General features: G+C 43.3%; 1 protein-coding gene across 3 annotated transcripts in view; it reads left to right on the forward strand.

Moving 5' to 3' along the window:
• The window catches only part of SGCG (sarcoglycan gamma), a 204,878-nt gene that overhangs the window by 63,602 nt on the left and 113,859 nt on the right, over nt 1–27,417 (forward strand). For all 3 annotated transcript variants that reach the window (XM_030562005.1, XM_030562022.1, XM_030562014.1), the window contains exon 3: nt 17,325–17,426. In XM_030562005.1, the coding sequence (XP_030417865.1) occupies nt 17,325–17,426 (102 nt within the window). The remainder of the gene's footprint in view (nt 1–17,324; nt 17,427–27,417) is intronic.

The following is a 27,417-nucleotide window of genomic DNA, read 5'->3' on the forward strand; positions in this document are numbered from 1 at the left end:
TAAATGCAAAGTGCTCCACCTAGGAAGGAACAATCAGTTTCACACATACAGAATGGGAAGAGACTGTCTAGGAAGGAGTATGGCAGAAAGAGATCTAGGGGTCATAGTAGACCACAAGCTTAATATGAGTCAACAGTGTGATACTGTTGCAAAAAAAGCAAACGTGATTCTGGGATGCATTAACAGGAGTGTTGTAAACAAGACATGAGAAGTCATTCTTCCGCTTTACTCTGCGCTGGTTAGGCCTCAACTGGAGTATTGTGTCCAGTTCTGGGCACCGCATTTCAAGAAAGATGTGGAGAAATTGGAGAGGGTCCAGAGAAGAGCAACAAGAATGATTAAAGGTCTTGAGAACATGACCTATGAAGGAAGGCTGAAGGAATTGGGTTTGTTTAGTTTGGAAAAGAGAAGACTGAGAGGGGACATGATAGCAATTTTCAGGTATCTAAAAGGGTGTCATCAGGAGGAGGGAGAAAACTTGTTCACCTCAGCCTCCAATGATAGAACAAGAAGCAATGGTCTTAAACTGCAGCAAGGGAGATTTAGGTTGGACATTAGGAAAAAGTTCCTAACTGTCAGGGTAGTTAAACACTGGAATAGATTGCCTAGGGAAGTTGTGGAATCTCCATCTCTGGAGATATTTAAGAGTAGGTTAGATAAATGTCTATTAGGGATGGTCTAGACAGTATTTGGTCCTGCCATGAGGGCAGGGGACTGGACTCAATGATCTCTCAAGGTCCCTTCCAGTCCTAGAGTCTATGAGTCTATGAGTCTAAGTATATCTTATACATCTGCATCTTAAATATTATTCTCATTTAAGATAAGCAAACCTCAGCAGGTTGAGAAATCTGGCAAAAGTGAATCTTGCACTGAGTCTCCATGCCTGGACTAGCTTTCTGTAGCCACTAATTTACAGAACCGTGGCATTCAAACTAGCCTTTAGTTTTCTAGAGCATGGAATATTAATTATATTCATTCTAACCAAGCCCCGATGAGTGTAATTTATGTCATGTGTAACCATTTTATGGCGAGGGTAAGATTAGTTTCCAAACCGGTAGATATCAAATAAACCTCTCACCTTCAGGAGTACCTGGTGCTGCTCAGTACTCTAACATGGCCAGTATTTTCAACTGACAAGATTCTGTTGTCTCTTAAGAACAAGAATCAGATAAACTTGTCTGTCTGATGCCAGGAAATAGAATTCTTGCAACAGAAACTGAGATGAGGCATCAGCAATGTTAATACACCATGCACATACTTAGCTCTAAAATAGATATTGTGAGTCAAACACAAGCTCTCATCAGATTCATTACCAAGCCTGTTTTTGCTGATTGTTTATTAACAGACTCTACCCACAGTCCTATTATCTCAATGAAACAGTACACTTTTATTTGCCAAGCAAGTTCCTAAAATAGTAATCGCAACAAGAAATACTGCACAAATTGCTGGATCTATAAAGTCATTAACTAAGGTACCTTTGGGACACAACAATAGATGTCTCAGTCTAAACTTGCTTTAGCCTTTTCATGGATTTGACTTAAAAGCAAGATATAAATGTGTAAGAAAAGAGGCTCCCTGGCTGGTCATTCTGCTACATTTTGACTACACTGTAGTTAGTTTCATTGTCAATTTTTTTCAGTAATTATATTATGTGCAGACTGTCAATATTTGGGATGGGGTAGCACACACAAAACTCTTTCCCTTGGCTTTCTAATAATAAATGCCTTGCCACTCGTTTTCCTAATTTTGTTATAGCTGCTGAAGGGGAACCAGTTTCATTTGAGTTGATTGCCTGTCACAGCTATTCAGTGAATTATCTTACTGGTTTTCTTATCTATACCTTTTTAACTTTTTTTTTTTTTTTAGATTCATTTTTTCAGTATAGAACCTACTGTTACCATTGTAGAAAAAGCCTTTTGCCCTGATTTAGCATAGTTTTTACAAGGTCTTACAATGCTAGAGAAAATCCTACTGTACAGTTGAGACATAAGGATATTAGTTTTTATTCAAGATGGGCATTATTCTAAGAACTTACAAAACTTCTTTTCAGAAGAAATAAAGGTGCATTCAAAAATACAATGAAGCTAGATATGCTTTCAATCTGTTTATCAAAATGCTTAGCTCTCACATTTAAAGTCAAGTAAAATAAAAATAAATACTAGAAATTAAATGTAAAAATGAATGGCTTTCCTATCTTAATGTTATAATAATAAAACACGGTAGGCCAGAAAGGCTACAAATTGAAACTGAAGTGACAAACTGGATGATCTCTTGTAGCTAGACTCCATAGTAATTCTACCCAAAGCGTCAAAAAAACTGTCAGAATGATTTCCAAAAGGAGGAGCAATGAGAGGAAAACAGAAGGTAAAACTGGTGCTAGCTTGTCAGGTAACATGTCGGATTTTTGGTCTTGCTGCTAAAGAAGTCAAATGAGTGGCAGAAGATGAAACTGATCTAAGATGTTTTCCAGTGCTTTTCTTCTTTTGGTGTTATGGCTACCTCTTCTGAAATTGAAGCTGTACAACTGAGGTTAAGTCTGTGATTCTGGAAGGAAGAGGTCACGGGGGGCCTCCCTTGTCTCATCTGGTTGAAGGAGTTCCAGAGATCAACAATAGATTAAGAATCTTCACTTCCTCAAGAATCTTATCCATCTTGAGGCTGATAAGACCTCTCCCTCAAACAGAGGATCTTCTATTTGGGTCTGAGACTTAGCCAAAATGCCTAACATTATTAGCAAGGTGCACAATCTAAGGGAAGAAGCCGATACCACCCGAAGCATCCTAAGTTCCTGAAGGATGTGCTTGGCCACTATATGCCCCTTAGTCACTAGCTTTGCTGGTAGTGTGTGTGTGTGTTTGTTTTTCCTGCACCTCAGGAAAACATCCTGGGAAGCAGTGATTCTGAAAAAGATTTGAGGGTTGTGGTGGATTATCAGCTGACTATGAGCTCCCAGAGTAACACTGTGGCCAAAAGAGCTAATGTGATCCTGTGATACATAAACAGGAGACTCTCAAGTAGAAGTAGAAGGCTTATTTTATCTCTGTTTTTGGAAGCAGGATTTGCTTCCAGAATCCTATGTCCATTTCTGGTGCCCACAATTCAAGAAGGATATTGATAAGTTGGAGGGGGTTCAGTGAAGAGCAACAAGAATGATTAAAGTGTTAGAAAACATGCCTTACAGTGATAGACTCCAAGAACTCAATCTATTTAGCTTAACAAAGAGAAGGTTATAAGGGATGACTTGATTAAAGTCTAGAAGTATCTACATGGGGAACAAATATTTAATAATGTGCTTTTCAATCTAGCAGAGAAAGGCATAACAGGATCTCATGGCTGGAAGTTGAAACTAGACAAATTCAGACTGGAAATAAGATGTGAATTTTTGATGGTGAGAGTAATTAACCATTGGAACAATTTACCAAGGGTCAAGATGGATTCTTTATCACTGACAGTTTTTAAATCAAGATTGGATGTTTTTCGGAAAGATATGCTCTAGGATTTATTTTGGTGAAGTTCTATGGCCTGTGTTACTCAGGAGGTCATACTAGATAGTCATAATAGTCCCCTTTGGCCATAGAAACGATGAATCTGTTAACTGGTTAGAAGGAATATTTATCCCCGAGATACCCGAGAAGACTTTCTTTCACCTAAGGTCTGTTTTTTGATGTCCTTATTCAATAGGAAGATCTAATTGCTCTGGAACTACTCAATTTCATTGGCTGCAGTCAACATCAATAAGCCAGGAGTAAGATGGGTTAGGAAATACTGGCATCTCCATGGTGGCACCTGATAAAAATGATCTACCTTCTATTTGATTCTGGGATTCAGGGTGGAACGAAACAGAAGTGCTTAGCTAGACCCAGTAGGCCATCATTAATGAGAAGTCTCTATCTGTCTGTTTCTGTCTCTGTCTCTCTCTCTCACCCCTACTCCTTCTTTGGACTCGATGTTGAACTTCTGTGGTGTCTTTTCCTTAAAAGTTGAAGTTTTCAGGTCCAGACCCTGTGCCAAATGGATTATCAACTCCTGGAGCTATTTGAAATGGTCAGGTGGTAAAACAGATGAAAAAGTGATTGTATCCTCTGTACATTCCCTCAGACAGTGTACAAATGAAGGAATGATACTGTATATAGCAGATTTTGAACACATGTTGATGAAGTGTATATATATTATACTATGCAAGACACCAGTTAGTGGTGAAACCACCAGCTGAAAATAGTGGACTTTTAGAGGGACTTAGGACCCAATCTTGCAAATGATTACACAAATGCATAATTTTTCTTATGTGAGTACTGTATTTTGTTTGAAAGATCTGGGCTGTGGTTTCAAATTAGAAACTACAGCTGTGTGCAATTACAGAAAAAACTGTGAGTCATTTTTCATAATTCTGTTTCACAGATATTTTTCGTCCTCTAAAATATTTCTAAAATAACAATTTGTCAGAGAAACTATTCAAAACTGTGACATTTCATATTTTCACAATGAAAATAATTTTGCTTAAAGTGGGACCACTTTCACAAAAATAATCCCATTTTAGTATTGATATTTAGAGAGAATACATAGTTTTGAATTGGCAACAGATGTTCAAATTTTAAGCATTCCAAATTTGATTATGAATATTTCACATAACTCCATTAAAAACAAATTCTAAAATAAACAGATAATAAAGGGATGAAATGAAAGCATCTTAGCAACAGAACGTGTCCCGTTAAAAGTTGTGCAATGATCTGTACTCTGAAAAATCATGGGGACTTACTAAAACTAGAAAATCACCAGGGAAACAAGAAACAAGCCATATGAGCTCTACAGTGTGCATGACGTGTGACGATGCGGTTCTGGCGGGACCCAACTGAGAGTGCCAATTCAGGACCAATTGCTTAAACAGGGCAGTTACAGCCCAAGGCTGGAGTTTTTCCACCTCTAAGGCAAACCAAGCCAGCCAGACAAAGAGGACTTCAGTCTCACCCCACTGGCTAATCACAAGTCACACAAGCAATTTCCTTAGACACTCCAGTTTCCCAGTATCACCACCAGTGCCACTCATCCTGGGGATGAATGGTAATGAAAACCAACACCCCAATAAAAGAAAAAAGTTCTCTCGATCCTAAAGGACCAAGCTCCAGACCCAAGTCAATATGCAAATCAGATCTTACCCACAAATCATGCTGTTGCCAATCCTTTAGAATCTAAAATCTAAAGGTTTATTCATAAAAGGAAAAAGATAGAGATAAGAGCTAGAATTGGTTGAATGGAATCAATTACATGCAGTAATGGCAAAGTTCTTCAGGCTTCTAGAATTGATGCAGGTTCAAATCAAGTCTCTGGAGTACATCTACAGCTGGGATGGGTCATCAGTCCTTTGTTCAGAGCTTCAGGTTGTAGCAAAGTCCCTCCAGAGGTAAGAAGCAGGATTGAAGACAAGATGGAGATGAGGCATCAGCCTTTTATAGGCTTTTTCCAGGTGCAAGAACACTTCTTTGTTCTTACTGTGGAAAATTACAGCAAAATGGAGTCTGGAGTCACATGGGCAAGTTCTTTCATACTTTGCTGAGTACAAGGCGTATCTTCCTTCTCTCCATGGGTCACTTGTGTAGCTGATGGTCCTTAATGGGCCATTAAGCAGGCTTGCCAGAGCTAACGCCAATTTGTCTGGGATGTCTCCGAGAAGCATAGCATAAGTTTGAAGTACAGACAGTACAGAGCCAATACTCATAACTTCAACTACAAAATGATACATACATATAGACAGCATAATCATAACCAGCAATCCATAACCTGGTCTTAGACACCTTATATGACCCCCTTTACATAAGATTTGGTACCACTGCAGGACCTTGGTTGCAACCATGTTCTATATGGTCCCAGATTATATCAATAACATCACAACATGTACTTATAATAATGAATGATAAGTTAGGAGACAAACACAAGGAAGACTGGGGTGGATACTAGGTGCCCTGGTTCTTCTTCGAGTGCTGTCCCTGTGGGTGCTCCTCTCTAGGTGACGGTGCGTGGCAGTGCCTGGTTGGAGCGCACGGACCCAGATGGTATCTCTCATCTAGTTGGAATCTTCCTAAGTGCGTGCGCCTCACACCCTCCTCAGTTCCTTCTTAACCGTCCTCGGCTGAAGACGGGACTCGGGACAGTGCTACCTTCTCTTCCCTGATCTCTATAGGAAACAGTAACAAAGAACATAGAAATAATTATTAATTACTTCCCAGTTGTTTCCCTTCCTTTAGTATAGTTACATAGTTAGTTACGTAGTTTACAAACAAAAAACAAAAAACAAGCCTCAGACTTGTGTCCCATTGAGACACTCTCCTCGACCATCTCTAACTCATAATGCCAGGAGCTTCAGGTTTAAAAAGATGCATCTCCTGTCAGGACTCCATGCCATGGTCAGATAGCCACTCTCATTGTGTCAAGTGCCTCAAGGACACCCATATCCCCGCAAAGTGCCTCCATTGTGCGAGCCTCAAGTCAAGAGCTCGTCGTGACAGGGATCTGCGCCTCAAGATCATTATGATGGGAAAATCCCTGCAGCCGCTGTCGGAGACGGGAAAGGTATAACCCACTCCCACACGATCCCCAGCCAGATCAGAACCGGTGGGGAGCGTTGCTTCACCCTCCCTGGAGCTGAGGCAAGAAGCTCAGCAGTCTCACAAATGAGACTCTAACAAGGGTAGGGGGGTCTCGGCGAGATCCCTACCTCCTGTGCTGACAGCACGAAAGACAGCTGCTTCAGCCTCTTCTAACGCCTCAGTAACCGCTCTGACAGAGCTTAGAGGCAGGGACCAGACCTCCTGTGTGGGGAAGGCACCTGTTGACTCGGTCCCCTCTGCGCCGCAAACGACTGCGGTGCGGACAACTCACTCCTCTTTGGCACCGAGAGGGGCTTCAGCACCGGCACCACGTTCCTCCTCGGCACCGGCAATGGCCACGGTGCCAGCAGCGCGTTTGGCACCGACACCCAAAATGGCCGCAGTACTCACAGCCTGGTCAGTTTCAGCACCAAAAGTGGCCGCGGTCCCGCCAGCGCGCTCTGCCTCAGCAACGAAAATAGGTGCGGTGCCGACAGCGCGATCAGCCTCAGCACCAAGAAGAGCGTCGGCACCCAGCCACTCTTCTGCCTGCGCACCAGCAGCAGACCTCCTGCAGGGCACCTCTAGGCTCAACACAGCAGGACACTCTCGGACACTCTCTCCTTCTAAAGAGCTAGAGCAAAGAGCAGGCTTAGCTCAACCTAGGGAGCAGGAACAACAGTTTCTCACTCAAAGTGACCTTTTAGTGCCACCTAAGCCTCACTCTCCGCTCCTAGACACAGAGGACTCCTTTCTTGACCTGCCACTTTCTCCACATGAACTGGCTTTCACTGACGGTAACCTTGAGCTACAGCAGCAAGCAGAGTTCTCCCTTCCTGCTTCTCCTCCACAGGCACCTTTACCACCTCAGGTTACGCTCAAGCCCAACAGCCTCAGTTTCCCTACATTACCCCCTCGTGGGCGATGCCTGGGTTCTCCTACCCGATGCCTTGGCCTCAGTGGTACCCATGGCAGAATCCTCCTACCAATCATCTTCCTCCAGTGCCTCAGTCTCCTGCTCCCTCCACTTCCATGGTGCCTGAGCCCCCTCCTGAGCCTGGGAGCTATGCACTATATCCTGACTCGCCTAACCCTAACTCTCCATTAGCCTCAGATGAAGCCATCCTCCCTCCACCTCCACCGACCGTGGACAACTGCAAACAATTTCAAGAACTTTTTAGGAGGGTTGCACTCAGTCAGGATATCCCCTTAGAAGAGGTTCAGGAGACTCAGCACAAACTCCTCAAAATCCTTCAACCATCTGCACCCTCGAAAATTGTGCTCCCTATAAACGAAGCACTCATGGAGCCAGCTGACACTCTCTGGCAAACCCCAGCTTCTCTTGTACCAACTTGTAAGACGATCGAACGTAAATACTACGTTCCTGCAAAGGACGCAGACTTCCTATTTTCTCATCCACTACTGAACTCTCTTGTCATCGATGCAGTTGCACAGCGGACCAAACTGTCACAATATCGACCTACCCCGCAAGACAAGGACCTTGGATGCCTTGATGTCCTGGGCCGCAAGGTTTATACATCCTCGACACTAAAATTCAGGATTGCAAACTATTCTGCTCTCCTCGCTAGCTATGATTTCGATAATTACAATATGCTTTTCGAATTTGCCTCATACATCCCAGAGAACAGAAGAGCAGACTTCAAATCAATCCTCTCTGAGGGACAGCTGATCTCCAGAACGGCCCTACAGGCGTCCTTAGACACGGCGGACACAGCAGCCTGTACCACTGCAACTGCTGTGGTTATTCGCAGATCCTCCTGGCTCTCAGCGTCAGGCATTCCTAAAGAGCTCAAGATCAAAGTGGAGGATCTCCCCTTTGATAAGGACAAACTCTTTTCGAAAAAAACTGATTAACTCCTCCACACCATGAAAGATTCGAGAGCAACACTGCGCACCCTGGGCAGTCACCCATCTCTTTCCAGGAGACAATGATACCAACCCTACCAAAGACCACGCACACTATCACCCTCAATCCAGACCATACGACACAACTAGGAATCGTACTAGACCTCCCAGACGCAGACAAAATCAAAATCAAGCCACCACCTTCCATCCACTGGGCAATAAACAACAGTTTTGAAGCTTTGGACGAGGGTCTGCACGACCACCCCTTGATTCCACCACTTACTTGTCCATTTGGCCACCGCCTCCAGTATTTCCAACATGCTTGGCAGTGGATTACACAGGACCTCGAAATAGTTCAGACCGGTTACTCCATCCCGTTCATATCCTACCCTCCTACCCTTTCCCCTTCCCTGTCCCTCTTCAGGGACTCCTCTTACGAGCAGTTACTTCACACAGAAGTGGCACACCTTCTGCAATTAGGCGCAGTGGAACCTGTGCCAACGCAACATCAAGGGATAGGGTTCTACTCCCATTACTTTCTAACGCAGAAGAAAACCGGGGGATGGAGGCCTATACTAGACCTACGCCGATTGAACAAATTTGTGAGGACACGAAGATTCAAGATGGTCACACTGGGCACAATAATACCTGCATTGGATCAAGGGGACTGGTTCACAGCCCTCGACCTACAAGATGCTTACTTCCATATATCAATACATCCAGCTCACAGACGCTTCCTTCGATTCACAATCGGTCAGGATCATTTCCAATACAGAGTTCTCCCTTTCGGACTCTCCACAGCTCCAAGAGTTTTTTCCAAGACCCTAGCCGTGGTTGTGGCTCATCTCTGCAAACATGGGGTCACACTGTTCCCCTACCTGGACGATTGCCTCATCAGGGGCAATTCCTATGGCAAGACACTTCAAGCCACGCGCTTCGCCATCTCCCTTTTTCACAGCCTAGGCCTCCAAATAAACATCCAAAAATCTACCCTGATACCCACACAAGAGATCGAATTCATTGGAGCTCATCTTTACTCAACCCAGATCAGGGCCTCGCTCCCATACAGCAGATTCCTCGCTATCACGCAGCTCATACGTACGCTCTCTATTCATCCCAGGATGCAAGCAAGAATCTGCCTACAGCTCCTTGGTCACATGGCAGCTACCACCTTCATGGTTCAACACGCCAGGCTACATATGAGATGCCTCCAGAGCTGGCTTAACTCCCGTTTCAAACCCAGCAGACATCCCTTAGGGATGCTGCTAATTCCTCCACCCCATGTTGTAACTTCCCTACAATTGTGGACAAGTCCAGAAAACCTCTGCACCGGGGTTTCCTTCCAGCAACGATCCCGAACGCTCATGCTCACCACGGACGCCTCCCTGATTGGTTGGGGAGCACATCTAGGGGAACACAGGGCAAAAGGCCATTGGTCTGCATCAGAGACACATCTACACATAAATCTCTTAGAGCTCAGAGCAGTGAGGAGAGCATGCCTTCACTTTCTTCCCCTCATAAAGAACAAATACCTGCGAGTCTTAACAGACAACATAGCATGTATGTATTACATAAACAGACAAGGTGGAGCCCGATCACATTCCCTCTGCACGGAAGCCATTCGACAATGGAATTGGTGCATATGACATTGAATACAGATCATTGCTTCCTACCTACCAGGCTGTCACAACACTACTGCGGACGCACTCAGCAGACACTTCTCAACAGAACACGAATGGGAACTGCACCCCGCAGTACTCCAACAGCTTTTCTCCCACTGGGGCACGCCGTCAATAGATCTCTTCGCCACGACCCGAAACCGAAAATGCCCCTTGTTTTGCTCCAGGGCAGGACTCGGGACCGCATCCTTAGGAGATGCATTCCTCATCCCATGGAACAACTACCTCCTGTACGCCTTCCCACCTATCCCTCTACTACACAGGGTTCTTCGGAAGATCCCAGGTCATCCTTATTGCCCCAGCTTGGCCAAGACAGACGTAGTACCCCTACCTTCTCCGCATGTCTTCCTGTCACCCATGGGCTCTCCCCAACAGACCAGACCTCCTTTAGCAGGACAAAGGACAAGTCCTTTGCCTCAGCTCCAAAAGCTCCACCTCACAGCCTGGTTCTTTCATGGTTCCAAACCCATTAACTAGCCTGTTCCGAGCAGGTCCAATATGTCCTCTTGCACAGTAGGAGAGACTCCACTCGTAAAACCTACCTTCAGAAGTGGAGACATTTTGCTCTTTGGTGCTCGCATAAACGTTTAGCACCCAATAATGTGACCCTCCCTAACATTCTAGACTACCTCCTGAAACTAAAACAGGACAGACTCTCGCTCAGCTCCATCAAAGTGCACCTGGTGGCGCTTACCACCTACCATGACCTATTGGATGGGTACTCCCTCTTTACACACCCCACCATTAAACGCTTTCTCTCTGGCCTGCAAAATCTTTACCCTGAAATACATCCAACAGTGGCTACATGGAATCTTAACCTCGTTCTTCATGCCCTCATGAAACCTCCATTTGAGCTGTTGGCTACCTCCTCTCACCTCCATATGTCCATGAAGGTGGCTTTCCTAGTTGCCATAACATCAGCGAGGAGAGTTGGTGAAATGAGTGCCCTCATGGCCCACCATCCCTACACAATCTTCTCCAAAGACAAAGTCACTTTGAGACCACATCCTAAATTTCTTCCTAAGGTGGTGTCGACCTTCCACCTCAACCAACCTATATACCTACTTTCTTTCTATCCCAAACCTCACAAAACTCCGCAGGATGCAACCCTGCATACTCTCGACATGAGGAGAGCAATTGCCTTTTATTTAGAATGAACTAAACCATTTCGCAAGTCTCCATGACTCTTCATTTCCATTGCCAAAAGGTCAAAAGGCACGGCTATCTCCAAACAACGTCTATCCAAGTGGATCTCTGACTGCATCAGATCCTGTTACCGTGCGAAGAATCTTCAACCGCCCAACAACATTAGAACTCATTCCACTAGAGCCATGTCGGTATCCATTGCCTTCTTACACAACGTTCCCATTCCTGATATCTTCAAGGCGGCTACATGGTCATCTGAACACACATTTGCAAAACACTATGCTCTCACGCAAGCCACCATGACAGACGCAATAGTAGGCCATACAGTACTATCTTCAGTACACCCTGCCGCATCTCCAAAGTCCCATCAACCATAGTGAGTACTGCTACACATTCACCTAGAGTGGAGCACCCACAGGGACAGCACTTGAAGAAGAAGAGAAAGTTACTCACCTTGCAGTAACTGAGGTTCTTCGAGATGTGTGTCCTTGTGGGTGCTCCACTCCCCGCCCTCCTCTCCTCTACTTTAGAGTACAAAGATAACTCTCAACGGTAGAGCAGAAACTGAGGAGGGTGTGGGGCGCACACACTCAGGAAGATTCCAACTAGACAGGAGATACCATTTGGGTGCATGCACCCCAACCAGGCACTGCTACCGAAAATCTTCGATCAACAGCAGCGGGACGCACCATCACCTAGAGTGGAGCACCCACTGGGACACACATCTCGAAGAACCTCAGTTACTGCAAGGTGAGTAATTTTCTCTTCTAAACCAGGCATGTATCAATGCCAAGATATTGAAAACTGACAAATGATTTGGGATGTTTTTTAATTTTTAGGTCTCAACTCTGGAAGCCTTAATGGGGCCTGATTACATAAGAACATAAGACTGGCATACTGGTGTTCTGAGGTGTGGCCCCTTTAGGAACAGATGTTTGAGGAGATGATCATCAGATCCATGTAGGAATGGGGCCAGGAGACCAAATCATATGACGGGCTGCTGGGAGGTGTAAATGAATGCTCTCAGTTCAGTCAGGAGAGAGCCTGGAAACAGGAGAGACCTATATTGAGAGTCTACTGTAGTAAAGCCAAAGTTTTGGTATACTAGGAGCTATAGAGACCTGCAGGTGGCTATGGGAAAGGGAAACAGACTTGATTTGGATATTAGGTGAACTGTTTTGATTTGAGAGACAATAAACCTACGCTAAAGAAAAGGACTGAAATACTGCCACTGGTGAGGATTTTTTTGTCATACTGGCCAGTGAGTGGGGATCACTGGCTTACAGTGTATCTTTATACAGACTTCTCCACTTTGTTGCTCTTACATATATTTCAGTGCAAGGTTTCAACAGAATATATACCTATTTTTACCTTGGTGCACTCATACACATGTAACCCTTTTGCCCATCACAGTTGGCAGCAACAAGGGCCAGGTTCAGTATCTAAAGGTTCCCTTTCAATAACACAATGCAAAACCGGCTCAAGCCCCCACCCAGTGACTTGGGACAATTACATACCACCCCCCCTGGGCACCTTTAGGAGGCAATACTTCCCCTCTTGCAAGCACGAGTCTGAGTGTAGCAAAATCCTTTTAATAAAGTAGTGAAACAATGTGGCATTATGTTGGGGAAACACCACAAACAGGATTCATAACACAAACCATGAGCAAAAGACCCACCCCCAAGTAAGTTTGGCAGTATCCCTTTCCCCTTAGGGTCTTAAGTCCAACCACTCAAAAGATCACCCCAAAGTCCCAAAAGTTCAACACCCCAAAGTCTTTTTGAGTCCAGCAACCCAAAAAATCCCCCAAAAGTCCAACAACCCAAAGGTCTCTGTCCCTGGTCAGTGCAGCCCCAGAGTTCAAAAGTTTATCTGCAGAGTTCTATCTCCCTCCCCCCCCAGCTGGGTGGAAATGGGGGGGGGAGAAAGGGGCACGCAGGGTGGTAAGATGCACCTTACATGGTCCAAGGCCGACTGCCCCACCTCTCCATGGGGTTCTGCTGCAGCCTTCACCACAAGCTGCTCCACTACAGCCATCCCTTGAGATGCTCCAACCATCCCACAAACTGCTGCACTCTGCCAGCTGCTTAGCAATAGATATTCAGGCTCCCCCACTAGTTAACACAGCACTCAGCTCTTTAATGATTTCTACTTGTAATAAGGGAGCCCCAGTGCTGGTGCACCATTGGCCCAAAGTGAATTCAGTACATCAGCCTGTAACTAGACCCCAATGGAATCAAAATTAGCTCTGCTATTCAACAGTGGAGAGAGGAGGCGGTGCAATTGGTGTTTCAGGCCCTCAAAAGGGTGGGGGTGGGCATACCATCAGACACAAATACCTGCCCGCAGCCTCTCTCAATTCACTGGGTTTTGGAACCCATGCCCCTTGTCTAGTAAGTGCTACTTAGTTGATGATGAGTCCCTCTGTCATAAAACAGTTCCACTGGCCTTGATTCACATAATCAGGATAACAACACTTTATTCTTCCTGCCCTAATAACAGAGAAACTGGGGATCCCACAGCAGCCAAAGTGACCATTTGCGCAGCTGTCAGCTAATGCTCTGTGGAGTGGGTGTGCCTATGCAAGCAAACCAGACCCTGAAGTTCTTTTCCACAACTCGCCACGATTCACCACCAGATATCAGAGTAGAGCTCATCCTGACTGTGCTTACACACATGCCCCTCTAATATTGTCACAGAGCTGATTTCTCAGTCTCTGTAATGTGGCCTCAAAATGAATGTGTCACCTGGATTCTCCAGAAACTGAAGAGGATGACAGCCTCTCAGTTCTCCTCCAAGCACTTCAGAATCTCCTCAGCAAAACCATGAGGGTTTGTCTACTCTTCAGTGAGAGGATCTGATTCAGTTTGTGTAGACATACCTGAGCTAGCTCTAATCTATCTAGCTCGGGTACTGGTAGCAGTGAAGACTCCACAACATGGACTTTAGCGTGGGTTATGCAAGCCTGCCCAACACCCTGGGTAATTACTTGGGGAGCTAGCCTGTGCTAAAGCCTGTGCTCCCATGGCTTCGTTGCTCTGGTACTTGAGTTAGCTAGGTTAAAACTAGGTTGGGTATGTCTATATGAGCTGCAGTCTCGCTGTAACTGCAATATAAATATTCCCTCAGAAGATCCTTTAAGCCAGTAGCAAATCCCAGTGCCTGAACTAATAGTTGATTTTCTCCTTTGTTTCTAGCAAGACAGAGAATCTGTAGCTCATATCCAAAGTGATACAGGTATTGGGACCCAGCCCACACAGCAGACACATCTTTGTCCAGTGTCAATCAGCCACTGAGTCTAGAGTCTCCAGTTCTTGTATTTATAACCTTTTCCTCCAGATCTCTAATTGGCTCAGAGCTCTCAAATGGTGAATGTATGGAATCTGCTAGACTGCTTGCCTTTAGTGTGAACTTTCTGTTGTAACTGATATGGCTAGCTTAGTCTTTATTATATTTAGCTGTAATGCAAGGAACCTACTGGCCTATACCCTGTAAGACATTAGCTTAAGCAAGTTAGCATAAGTATAGTAGGCCTGCAACCTTTGGCATAGATAAATGGTCTAATGGTTACCCTCAGATTTTGGGAACTAGGAATAGCTTGCTCAATGGCAGGAGCTAAAAACTAATGGTAAATTGCAACCACAGGAACATGGAAGTAATAACTGCAGAGCTGCTTAAGCAAGAAGTGATGGGTATGATAGTGAGTTAAATACCATTAATATGTTAATCTATAGGATAAGTGTACCTTATATCTATGTGGGTGAGGAAATTAGATTTGGGCATGGAATGCTGGGATTTAATATGAATATTCATGATGGTGTTCAGGCCCTATAATAGGGTAAACCCTCATGTAGAGAGAGAGAGAGTTATTGCTATCACTTTTAGCTTTCCACTATTTGAGGCCTTCAGCTCTATTGTTATCATAGAATATCAGGGTTGGAAGGGACCTCAAGAGGTCATCTAGTCCAACCCCCTGCTCAGAACAGGACCAATCCCCAGACAGATTTTTACCCCAATTCCCTAAATGGCCCCCTCAAGGACTGAGCTCACAATTCTAGATTTAGTAGGCCAATGATCAAACCACTGAGCTATCCCTCCCCACCCTCTACCATCAGTCTTGGTACTGAGGAACCTGGACCAACAGACTCATTTGGCTTGCCAGAGGCAGGACTGGTCCTTTGTCTTTTATCACCAAGTCCTCAAGGAAGGGTCTAAGTATGCAAATCAAAGAGCTTATGCAAAGAATAATAGCATAGATATCCCCAATACTGTATTATTACTATCTGTTTATGTGGCTCAGAGCTTTTCTGGCTTCATAAGTGATCCTGATAAAAATCTCTCAGGCTTTACTTTGCCCTCTGTGTGAGTGTCTTTGTCATACACTCCAAGAGTTCCTACAAGATATTCAATTCATTGGTTTTAGTCTCTGTATAAACTGATTCTGGGAAAAGAACCTTATTATCTTCTGATTCCTTGGCAATCAATACAAATATTATTACCCTTAAAAAGGATCAGGCAACACTGTACAGCTTCAGAAACAGCTATGGAGCATATCTAGCAATTATTACAACCCTTCTCCAGATGTCTTTGGGCCCTACTGATTAAGGTGCCCTACTTTGCTCTCTGCATATGTGCAATACAGCGGATTCAACTCAGATATTACTTTCAGATACTACAGTGATGAGCATGATATAAAAGCCTATAGTGAATAGAATAGAATAGAACTACTATGTCCTCCCCACTGCTTCTGTTCCTTTTCTTGGATATTAAGTCAATCAAATGCAGCAGTTTAAGCATGTGGTTACAGTATCACTTACTGGTATCGTAAAGAATGCACGAAAAGTGGCTGGGTGCTTTACTTTTTATTGAAACAAAGTTTATTCTGCTCACTGTTCATTTCGTACGCAGTAGGTATTCCCTATCAATATTTGCAGCAAGATATTTGCTTCTCCTTGTAAGTATATTGCATAATTTACAGAACCAAACTATGGTGTCCAGTGCCATCTCCTTTTTATAGAATAATTTTGAATGAAATATGCAAATTAAATACTCTCTGATGGCTCAGTGGTTATGGCACCAGTCTGTGACAGAGCCAGGTTCAGTTCTTTGCTCCTTCAGAATTCCTGAGTCTTTTAGGCCCAGATCCTGAATATCTGCAGCCTCTACATCCTCTGCTTATTAGAATTGCCCCTCGCCATATTTTTCATGTTACCAACTATGTATCAAGGGAGAGGGAAAGAGGAAAAGAAGAATGAAACAAGATGGTGAGGGAGATGAAAGGAATGACAGAGAATGAGGAAGGACCTAAGAGATGGAGGAGGAAAGGGGGGAAATGACTGAAGGAGTTGGCAAAGAGAGAAGGGAAAGTGAATCCTGAGAGATGCTGAGAGCTGGAGTGTTCACAGAGAGACCGAAGAGAAGAGAAGACCTGGAAGTTAAAATAAGAATTAAAAATGGAAAATAAAATCACAAAGCCTCTCCCCTTGTTGCGTGTCAAGCAGTGTCGCATTCCAAATAAAATATACCAACAACTGAGCAAATACTCTAGCATAGGCTCTTAAAGTTTTGTTCTATGTGAGCATTAGTATATGCAAAAATAAATTGTTCACATGTTCTTGGAAAGTAAGCATAAAAGATGTGTAAACATGGGCAACACATATTCACTTTTGAATTTAGTTGATTTTTTTCTTCCTACACAGGCATCTTCCTGTTCTTCCTGATGAAGTAGATCAAGATCCAAAAAATCAATTACACTAACAACTTTCTTTCTTGCTTCACATTTTTTTCTTTTTTCCCTCAAAATACGTTATTAATAAAAGGTATTGGGATGTCTGGTTATAAAAATATCTCATGTCCTAAGAAGAATTGTCTGGAAGTCAGTGAAGAATTTTGAAGTGGTAACTAAACTGTTAAGTCCTATAGTGCAGTTATCTTCATTAATAGCATAGGCAGAAAAAATATATATTATATAATGATCCAACTTAACAAATGAAAAGGAAATAAAAATTACAGTAAGAATAAAGCACATATTACTCTTTCATTTTCTCCACAGACTGGGATGGGACATTTACATGTTACAAAAGAAGGACTTCGACTGGAAGGAGAGTCAGAATTCTTATTCCCTTTGTATGCCAAAGAAATTCACTCTAGAGAGGTAAGTAGATATAGAAAATCCATGCTAAAAGAGAATTAATGTACAGAAATCCATTAAGAAAATCAATAATATATATAAAATGTGTGCATGTATAGAATATTATGGTACGTGTATATATATATAAATATAATATGGTATAACCTGGCAAAAGATTTTATCAGTGTGATTTTGAAATTGGTGCTCAGATGCTATGGCAGCACTAAGATACTGTGGTGACATTCACCAACGTGAAATACTTAGGCATGTCGGAGAAAAACTCAGTTCTCGCTTTTTGTTTGGGTGCAGCAAAATCAAATACTTTATTCTAGCTCCAGCAATTGCAATAGAGGGAGGGAGTGCCCTAGGACACTGGGTCGCCACAGTCCCAGACAGGTCTCTCAAGAGGTAAACAATTACAGCAAGCATTTATACCTTTGTTACAGACAATAACAAGCAATAATACAGACAATAATAAGCAACAGCTGCATTTTGTTTATACATAGGCTATCCCGCTATCTTATTTTCCTAATGTTGGGTGCCAGCCTACGTATTTAATTATCAGTGCAAGGTCATGATAACTTCTCACACGGTTCTTTCCTACTCGCCTCACACTAACCTCGCTTCTACAAATCTCACGTCATTAGGGTTACAGCTGGCCTAACTCTTGCTAACAGACTGACATGCATTAAGATCCCCTACAAATCCTTGTCAATTCTTTCCCTACTTCCACACTCCCCCCTTTTGTACTTCTAGTACAACAGATATTTTCAAATCTCTATTTGCATTAAGCCATGGATTTCTGATTCTACATCAGATGTTTCAACCTTAGGGATTTTCACTGGTGTAATGACAATACATAATTAGCATAGTCATGAAAGGTATTACTATTATTATGTCTTTTACAACAGCAGTGACATAATTTTAAACTAACAACAATGCAAGCAATAATATCCCCATAGCAATAATATGATGAGGTTGTTGTACAGTTTTGATTACAAAACATAATATATCATACTTAGTACACAAAGTAGACACTCTATAAGCTGTATGAAAGGCATTGTTTTCAGCTTGATACATATTCTGAAGCATGTGAATTTGCCCTTGCAATTCAGAGATTCTTTGAACCTCTGGTAACAATGAAAGCAAATTTTGAAATCGATCAGGTACTAAGCTGGTCCAATTAAACTAAGGGCTACTTGCAAAATTCTATAGGCAGGCCAATAAACAATATGATTGTCTGCAGTGGTGATGAGATTAAAATGTATATCTTGCAATGTGGCGGTTTTAACATACATACAGCTATCATTAGCTTGAAAAGTAAGTGTCCTGTCAGGATAGTTCCTTGTCCTCTACCCTCCCAGCAAACGTTATCATAAACAGTGACAACTTCTCTTGGCTTCAGTGTATGGATACACTGAAGCTGCAGGGGTTCTAACAGCCAAATGTCCATTGACTCCCTATTCCTATACAAAATATTAGGTGTTATTTTAGAGGTACTGACTATAAATCAGTCAGGTATACCAGGTGGTCTAATTTCCCAGATGTCTCGGTGAATAATCCAGTCCCATATGCATCCTTCCCATGGACCCGTCAGGATTCGGTATGTGGGAGCCCACACCCCCCTAACTGGTCCAAAAGCTTGGAAGGAGCACTGTGAATGTCCACACTTCCACTCAGAAAGTGTCCAGATGTGTCTGCATGACCACAGATCAGATGGTACTCCTGATGTGTCTGTAAGGGCAGTGGGCCAAGTCTGGTGCTCAAGATCACTCCAAATGGCCATCAGTTGGTCATTCAGGAAATCCTGAATTTCCGAACGTGCTAGATCCCACTGCAATGTCTTCCCAGCCTCAGTGATATTCAATACCATCTCTGTTAGTAACTTCTGGGTCATAGAACTAAGGGTGGAAATAACATGTAACTCACCAATTCTAGCCTGTATTTGAGTTAGCTGAGCTCCAGAAATAAGGCTAGTGGCCTTTTCTAGTTGGCCTGATTTCTTATCATGTTCTTGGCTTTTAAAAATATTCCAAATGGCTGCTGCGCTATTGGCCCCATCCCATAGGGATCCGGTCAAGTCTCTCTTCTTCCAGAGGAAATAACCCAGGGCCTCTGTTGTGCTAATCTAATGGCAGCCCCTAGTGTTGTATTAATCACAATCCATTGATATCCTAATACATATCTCTTTGGTGTAGTACTATATCACATCTGTTGGTTATATACCTTTAACTAATCTCAGGTACTTTCAAGAGGCATTGACATTAATAGCATAGGAGGGGGTATATTGCAATAAGGTACAGGTTACATTATTTGTCACTGGAATGGTTTCAATATAAGTAAAATTTCCAGTGGCAGAACAAACTCTTTGGGTATTCATCTGATTATTTACTAATTGAGTAACCAATTAACAATAAGGGCTTCTTTCATGTAACACAGTACAAATTCCAGGTATAGCCATCATATCTACTTCACTATGGAACCCATCAATTCCAATTATAAATTTTTGGAGTTCATTTGCAGTAATATTGTGGATCTTTATTTCCACCGACCCATTTGTTCTCCACTCGATTGTTCACTTATATGGGGTATCCTGAACTTTAAAAATATTTTTCCTTTTCCCCCCCCCCAAACAATCTTTAAATAAATCACTAAAGTGTGAAGGCCTTGGTCATTGGGTTATAGCAGCTGTATGGCATTGTCTGTATTTGGATGTGTTACAGGGATAATAGTGTAATGGAGGAAATGGCGGGGGGGGGGGACAGTGGCAACAAGATGCCTTTGGTATTTGTCATTAAAAATCCAGTTAGGGAGGGTACTACATGGTGAAGGTACTATAAACCTCAAAATCCAATCAATGCCACATTCCCAAGCATGGATCCCACAAGTTTCTTCCTGCCAGTGTATAATTCTTTGTCTCTTCACCACGCTCAGTTCTTAATGTCTTTTGTAGGCAGGAATTCCTGGACTTTGCAAATTCAGTGAAGCGAGTGTTCCTTCTTCTTTCCTGAAGGCATTGTGGCTCAGCATCATACAGGGGAGAGGTTACCAGCACAGCACCCTGTTGTGGTTTGGTTTCCGTAGCAAATACTGAATGCAGGTTAGCTCTGTCGGTGGATAAAGGAGAGGTTACCAGCACATCACCTTGTCCTTTTCTCCTGGGGTTCAGGAGGACAAGAAACATGAGAAGGAGAGACAGGCTGATCAATAGTAGGAGTGGAATTATCTCGAGGCGGAGGGCCTTTTTGCAGTGAGACGCATGGGTCCAGGCAGTCAGTCCTTGGCACTTCACAGCAGTGTTGGTAGTCAGCCCTAATTAGTAAGGGCCATTCCAGCACGGTGCGAGAGTAGTCTTTTTTTGGTGGACCTTTACATAAATCCAGTCTCCTGGTTCCAAGGAGTGGCAGGGCAGCTGGGGTCTTTGGGTAGCACTTCTTTACCTGTGAGAAAAGAAACCTAACGCATTTCATTAATGCCTGGCAGTGTTTGCAGATTTTACAGCTGCTTGGGCACATTCAACCCCGCCTTTTCTTGGTTGTCAGCCACGCCTTAGCTGTGAGCAGTGTCCTTGAGGGGGGCCAGCATCTTATCTTCGGACTGAGCATACTAGCTATTTTTTTTCAGTTAATTCATTCTGTTCTTTTTTTCATTCTCCTCTTTCTTGGCTTCTTTTAACTACAATGGAAACTTCCTCTCTTCACTCATACACCTTTTCCCAACAATGAACACATGCACATTGCCATTATACAGTATATTAGTCTTATTATTCAATGTATGCCACATACACCCTTCCAGTAAAATAACTTTATTACAGAGCTTTGGAGCAACAAGCCAGGACAAGCACACCCACTTTTGAGGAATCCACTCAGTACAACCTCTGGTGTCCAATAGCTTCCCACAATACCCGGCCCTCTGGCTAGAAATCTGAGGTAGCCAAAAGGATCCCATGTACAATATGGGGAGTGGATTAACTTTTCATATCCTTGCTTGCAAAGACTTGGTATGCAAATTTTAATAACAATTTTCAATTAAAAGATTTGGCCAATGAAGTTTCTTTTTCTTACTTAAGCAAATGTATTAGACTTTAGTATATCACATTCTCCTGATTTATCCAAACACTTTGTATTCCAAATTGAATAAAACAAGTATCTGCTTTTTGATTTAACCCTTCTGTTTGATTTTAAACTAGACTGTCCTATGAAAATATTAAACACAACAATTTTGGCCACGAGACAAGCACCACAAGACAGGACATAGAACACAAAACATAATTCCTTTTATGCTAGTAAATGCATGATATGTTGAATGCTGTTCAGCTGGCATCAGTTTTCTCTGATTATCTGAAAGACAGAAAAACAGATGTCTAACCCTTCTGGGCAGTCAGTCATTGCTTCAAATATACAAATACCTTTGTTGATTTCAGGCAAAACAGAGGAATTACCCCATATTTTCTTGTATTGGTTTCATAGGCAGCCCCGGTTTCAGTGGCTCCTACCTTATCAGTTAGATAATTTGCATTAATACAGATGTTTTCTGGCTTGCTTCTGGATCCAAAACTATCCACAGCTTAAAGACTCTTACTTAAAAGAGACACAGTTGATACTACCAGAATTTTGATTGCCTTTTACCTTTAACTCCTGCTTTCAAAACACACAACAATCTGAAAGAAAACACCACTTATTGTAGCCCCTTAAAGCCTAATAGGATTTTAATTAAGTAAAACTGTATATTACATTTCTTTAGTTAATTCAACTAAATCATTCATAGCCAAATGATTGCAGCCAAATCATTTCTTTGCCTGGATTTGTTTAAAAACATTTCAAAGACACCAAGAATTTTCCTCTTTAGCATTCTACAAAGTTCAGCTGCTTGATTCCCTCTAGCAACTACAGAGTTACTTCTCACTCTTTCCTAAATCACTTGCTAGTCTCCCAAAAGGACACCCAATCAACTCAGATTTTACCATTCCAATTATTGTTCCAGGGATTTAAGTTTCCCATTCTTGTACTTACTTACTCCTTTTCTTTCACTATGCCCTCCATGTTTCCAACCTGTTTTCCAATCTCTCTGTTGCCTGCTTTTCTCGCTGAACCGTCCCTTCCCTGGGCACCGGCTTTGTTCCACTTCCAGTGTAGCTAGGAGAGTGGGCTTCTCAACTGGCCCGCACCCCCCTGGTCTCTTCCCTTAAACATTCTTACTCACAAGGCTACCCAAGTCTTCCCTCGTGAGATTTGTCACCTGGGCAAAACGCATGGCCCATCGGCGTTTAACTATTCAATTCCCTCTTTGTGGCAAACACCCTTCTGTTATGGTGTATGCTGAGCACAAATGGTTAAATTTTGACAATTCCCTGCAGGACCGGTACTTGCTTAGCCAGTGCTTCCTTTTCCACCTGGAAGTCCTGTCAAGGTCTGCAACTTGCCCTGGGCGTAGGTTTGAGTTGCTGCCTGGTTCATGATCTATGCTCTTAATTGCTCAATTCTAGTTATCAAGTACACATCTCTTCCCTTTTCTCCAACTTCTCTATTGCCCAGTCCTGCTACAACTGGGGTAGATCCACCTGCCACCCTTCCCGGTCAACCAGAGTGGACAGAGGAATGCTAAACCCCTTTCCAGTTCTCAGACTTACTGCGGCTGAGAGTGGGCACTCCTTTAATCATGCATTCCTTAACATATAACATCAACAATACCAAGCAAAGCAAACATAAAAATAACAAGGGTAAAACAAATAGATGGTGTAAATTCTGCAGGGCTCCCCCCTACCCATTTTCCAAACACACACACACAGGGGGGATGCCCTGTCCGCGCTAACGGCACATAAACTAACGATCTCTCCCTACAGGGTACTCACACAGGAGAGGTTAACGAGGATGGCCACAACCCTCCTACATCTCTCTTCAGCAAAGAGCGTCAGCTAGTCTCAGGGAGACGGCACCGCCTACTCTGATTGCATCCAGTGAAATGATCAGACTATCAGCAGCCCACATGGAAAGGAAAGGGGGAGGGAAGATGGGTTCACACGTTCCTAGACCCAGGTAGCTTCCTCACCGGACGATGCCAGGCCGAGTCAGCCCACCGTGGGTCGGATCTTCTAAAGATCCATTAGTTACTGGGCTTGTGTTAGAGTAGTCCTGCTCACGAGCTTTCGCTTCACAGCGTACTCTGGGCATCTTCCGGTAACAGTCACTCACACTAGTGTATACACACACACACACACACACACACACACACACACACACACACACACACACACACACACACCAAGGCCTTATTTCCAAATACCACGATGCATCTGTACCTTATGTCCGGACCCAATACCATGAAGCGGTATAACAACCCCTCTTGAGGCGGTAAAAACCCCTCAGCACCGGTGCATACCTAATGCATTTCACTATGCATTACCTTGTTGGCCAACCCAGCAGTTTCCCAGTAGTGCTATAAACTAACCTTATTGGGGCCTTTCCCCAATATCATTTTGCATCTGATCTTGCTGCACAGTCAATAAGTTCAGATGGCGTGAGCCCAACAGAGACAGAAGGCCCCACGGACAGTCCTCTGACGACTCCCCAATAGAGATTTCAAAGGTCTCATACCTCTCTTGTGGCGCCATGGGGTTCGAAGGGGAATGATCCGTAGCAGCTGCCTGTATCTCAGTAGGCGTTGCCATCCCGTACGAGCCCCCAAATTGTCTGAGAAAAACTCAGTTCTCGCTTTTTGTTTGGGTGCAGCAAAATCAAATACTTGTATTTCTAACTCCAGCAATTGCAATTTGGGGGGAAGGGACATGCCCTAGGCACTGGGTCGCCCCAGTCCCGGACAGGTCTTCTAAGAGGTAAACAATTACAGCAGCATTATACCTTTGTACAGACAATAACAAGCAATAATACAGACAATAATAGCAACAGCTGCTTTTGTTTAACAGAGGCTATCCTGCTATCTTATTTTCCTCACGTTGGGTGCCAGTCCTACGTATTTAATTATCAGTGCAAGGTCGTGATAACTTCTCACACAGTTCTTTCCTACTCACTTCACACTAACCTCGCTTCTACAAATCTCATATCATTAGGGTTACAGCTGGCCTAACTCTTGCTAACAGACTGACATGCATTAAGATCCCCTACAAATCTTTGTCAATTCTTTCCCTACTTCCACAGGCATATTGCTCTTGAGTGATAAAGCCATGAGTGAGTTATGCAGGTCATTCCAGCTGAATGGTGTTAAAACTTTAGGAATATTTTAGAGAGTTTTAAGATTTTTTTATTGAGTCTATTTTTGTATCTCTTCCCTGTAAAGCCAGGTATCTTGGTAACCATGAGTTCAACTGTTAAGGGTTTACAAGGAGTCTTAAATATCTCTAAAAATGACCAGAAATAGGTTTTGTATACCTCAATTAAAGTTCCATTCTTGGGAATGTCCCAGGTGAAGGTAAGTACTGGATCTGATTAAAGAGCTGGGAATCTCCCTTTCCAGTTATACAAAGCTCCCATTTTTATATCTGTAAGACACAAGATAACAGATATTAAATTTGTAAAATATTTATGCATAAAAAAGCCGTAACTCTGTAGGACTATATTTTGTCTACCTGGGCTTCAGACAGGTAAGCTTTATTTATTTATTTATTTATAGTTGATGGGGAGGGAGGGGAAATTACATAATTGAAAAAGAGACAGGAAACATTTCTCAAACAGATTATTTTTTTAAAAAGAGAAGGACAGGTGTTTGAAATGGTTCCTACATCTGGAGGTGTGTGAAGGAGTCTTGTTAGCAACTTTCCAGTAGTTTGAATGAAGAAGGAGTGGTTCTGAACAGGTCTTAAATTATCCAATGTGATAAACTCAGGACAGACAACTGCAAGGGAGGGGTAGGAATCAGTCCCAGAGGGTTAAAAGGCCCTCCTTCTTATCAACTGGGAGGAAACTACAGGGCAATCAGGTTCAACTGAGAAAGAGTTACCAAGGTAGCAATTAGAATCAGCTGAGGGGGAGCTACCTGAGGGTAATTAGGATCAGCTGATTCCAGCTTAGGGTTGCCTGAGATCTTTTTAAACCCTTCCTTGGGAGGAAGGAGGGGGGGAGAGCAGAGGGAGAAGGAGCCCTGCTGCCAGGAGTGTTGGAACAGCAAGACAGCAAGCCTCGCCAGGAGGAGAGGCAGTACTTTCTCCCACAAGGAGTAAAATACTTTATAAACAGGACTGTTGGAGGTACGGGGAGCAGACTTCCCCTATGTCTCCATTATCCAAGCCTGTCCCACCAGGGCTAAAAGCAGCAGAGGCTGGGGGGACTGAGGAGATGCCTTGCCACACACCAGACTGAGAAGGTGCCTTGCCACACCAGGCATTACTTTGTTGTGGAGCAGTTTTTAATAAGACTAGTGAGGAACCTTGCGATGATGGAGGGATGATAAACGGGAATGTGGATATGGAAGTGGATATTACCGCAACTGAGGTAGAGGCCGTACTGAACAGCTCGATGGGTCGAAGTCGGAGGGCCTGGACAATCTCCATCCGAGGATATTAAAGGAACTGGCGCGTGAAATTGCGAGCCCGTTAGCGAGAATTTTTAAGCAATCGATAAACTCGGGGGTTGTGCCGTATGACTGGAGGATTGCTAATGTAGTTCCTATTTTTAAGAAAGGGAATAAAAGTGATCCGGGTAATTATAGGCCTGTTAGCTTGACGTCTGTAGTATGCAAGGTCTTGGAAAAAATTTTAAGGGAGAAAGTAGTTAAGGACATAGAGGTCAATGGTAATTGGGACGATTTGCAACACGGATTTACTAAAGGTAGATTGTGTCAAACCAATCTGATCTCCTTCTTTGAGAAGGTGACGGATTACTTAGATAAAGGAAATGCGGTAGATATAATTTACCTAGATTTCAGTAAGGCGTTCGACACGGTTCCGCACGGGGAACTGTTAGTCAAATTGGAAAAGATGGGAATGAATATGAAAGTTGTAAGTTGGATAAGGAACTGGTTAAAGGGGAGACTCCAGAGGGTCGTATTGAAAGGTGAATTGTCAGGCTGGAAGGAGGTCACTAGTGGAGTCCCTCAAGGATCGGTTTTGGGACCGATCTTATTTAACCTTTTATTACTGACCTTGGCACAAAGAGCGGGAATGTGCTAATAAAGTTTGCGGATGACACGAAGCTGGGGGGTATTGCTAACACGGAGAAGGACAGGGATACTATTCAGGAAGAGCTGAACCACTTTGTAAACTGGAGTAATAGAAATAGGATGAAATACAATAGTGAAAAGTGCAAGGTTATGCATTTAGGAATTAATAATAAGAATTTTGGATATATGTTGGGGGCGCATCAGTTGGAAGCGACGGAGGAGGAGAAGGACCTTGGGGTACTGGTTGATAGCAGGATGACTATGAGTCGCCAATGTGATACGGCTGTTAAAAAAAGCAAATGCGATTTTGGGATGCATCAGGCGGAGTATTTCCTGCAAGGATAAGGAAGTGTTAGTACCGTTATACAAGGCGTTGGTGAGACCCCATCTGGAATACTGTGTGCAGTTCTGGTGTCCCATGTTCAAGAAGGATGAATTCAAACTGGAACAGGTTCAGAGACGGGCTACAAGGATGATCCGAGGAATGGAAAAATTGCCTTATGAAAGGAGACTCAAAGAGCTTGGCTTGTTTAGGCTGGCCAAAAGAAGGCTGCGGGGGGATATGCTTGCTCTATATAAATATATCAGGGGGGTTAACATTAGGGAGGGAGAGGAATTATTAAGTTTAGTACTAATGTAAGCACGAGGACGAATGGGTATAAACTGGATATTAGGAAGTTTAGACTTGAAATTAGACGAAGGTTTCTAACCATTAGGGGAGTGAAGTTCTGGAACAGCCTTCCGAGGGAAGTAGTGGGGGCAAAAGACTTTCCTGGCTTTAAGACAAAGCTTGATAAGTATATGGAGGGGATGTTATGATAGGATTGTTAATTTGGGCAATTGATCTTGGATTACCACCAGATAGGTCTGCTCATGGTCTGCGGGGAGATGTTGGATGGAATGG

This window comes from Gopherus evgoodei, chromosome 1 (genome assembly GCF_007399415.2).
Source record: "Gopherus evgoodei ecotype Sinaloan lineage chromosome 1, rGopEvg1_v1.p, whole genome shotgun sequence".
Lineage (NCBI taxonomy): Eukaryota > Metazoa > Chordata > Testudines > Testudinidae > Gopherus > Gopherus evgoodei.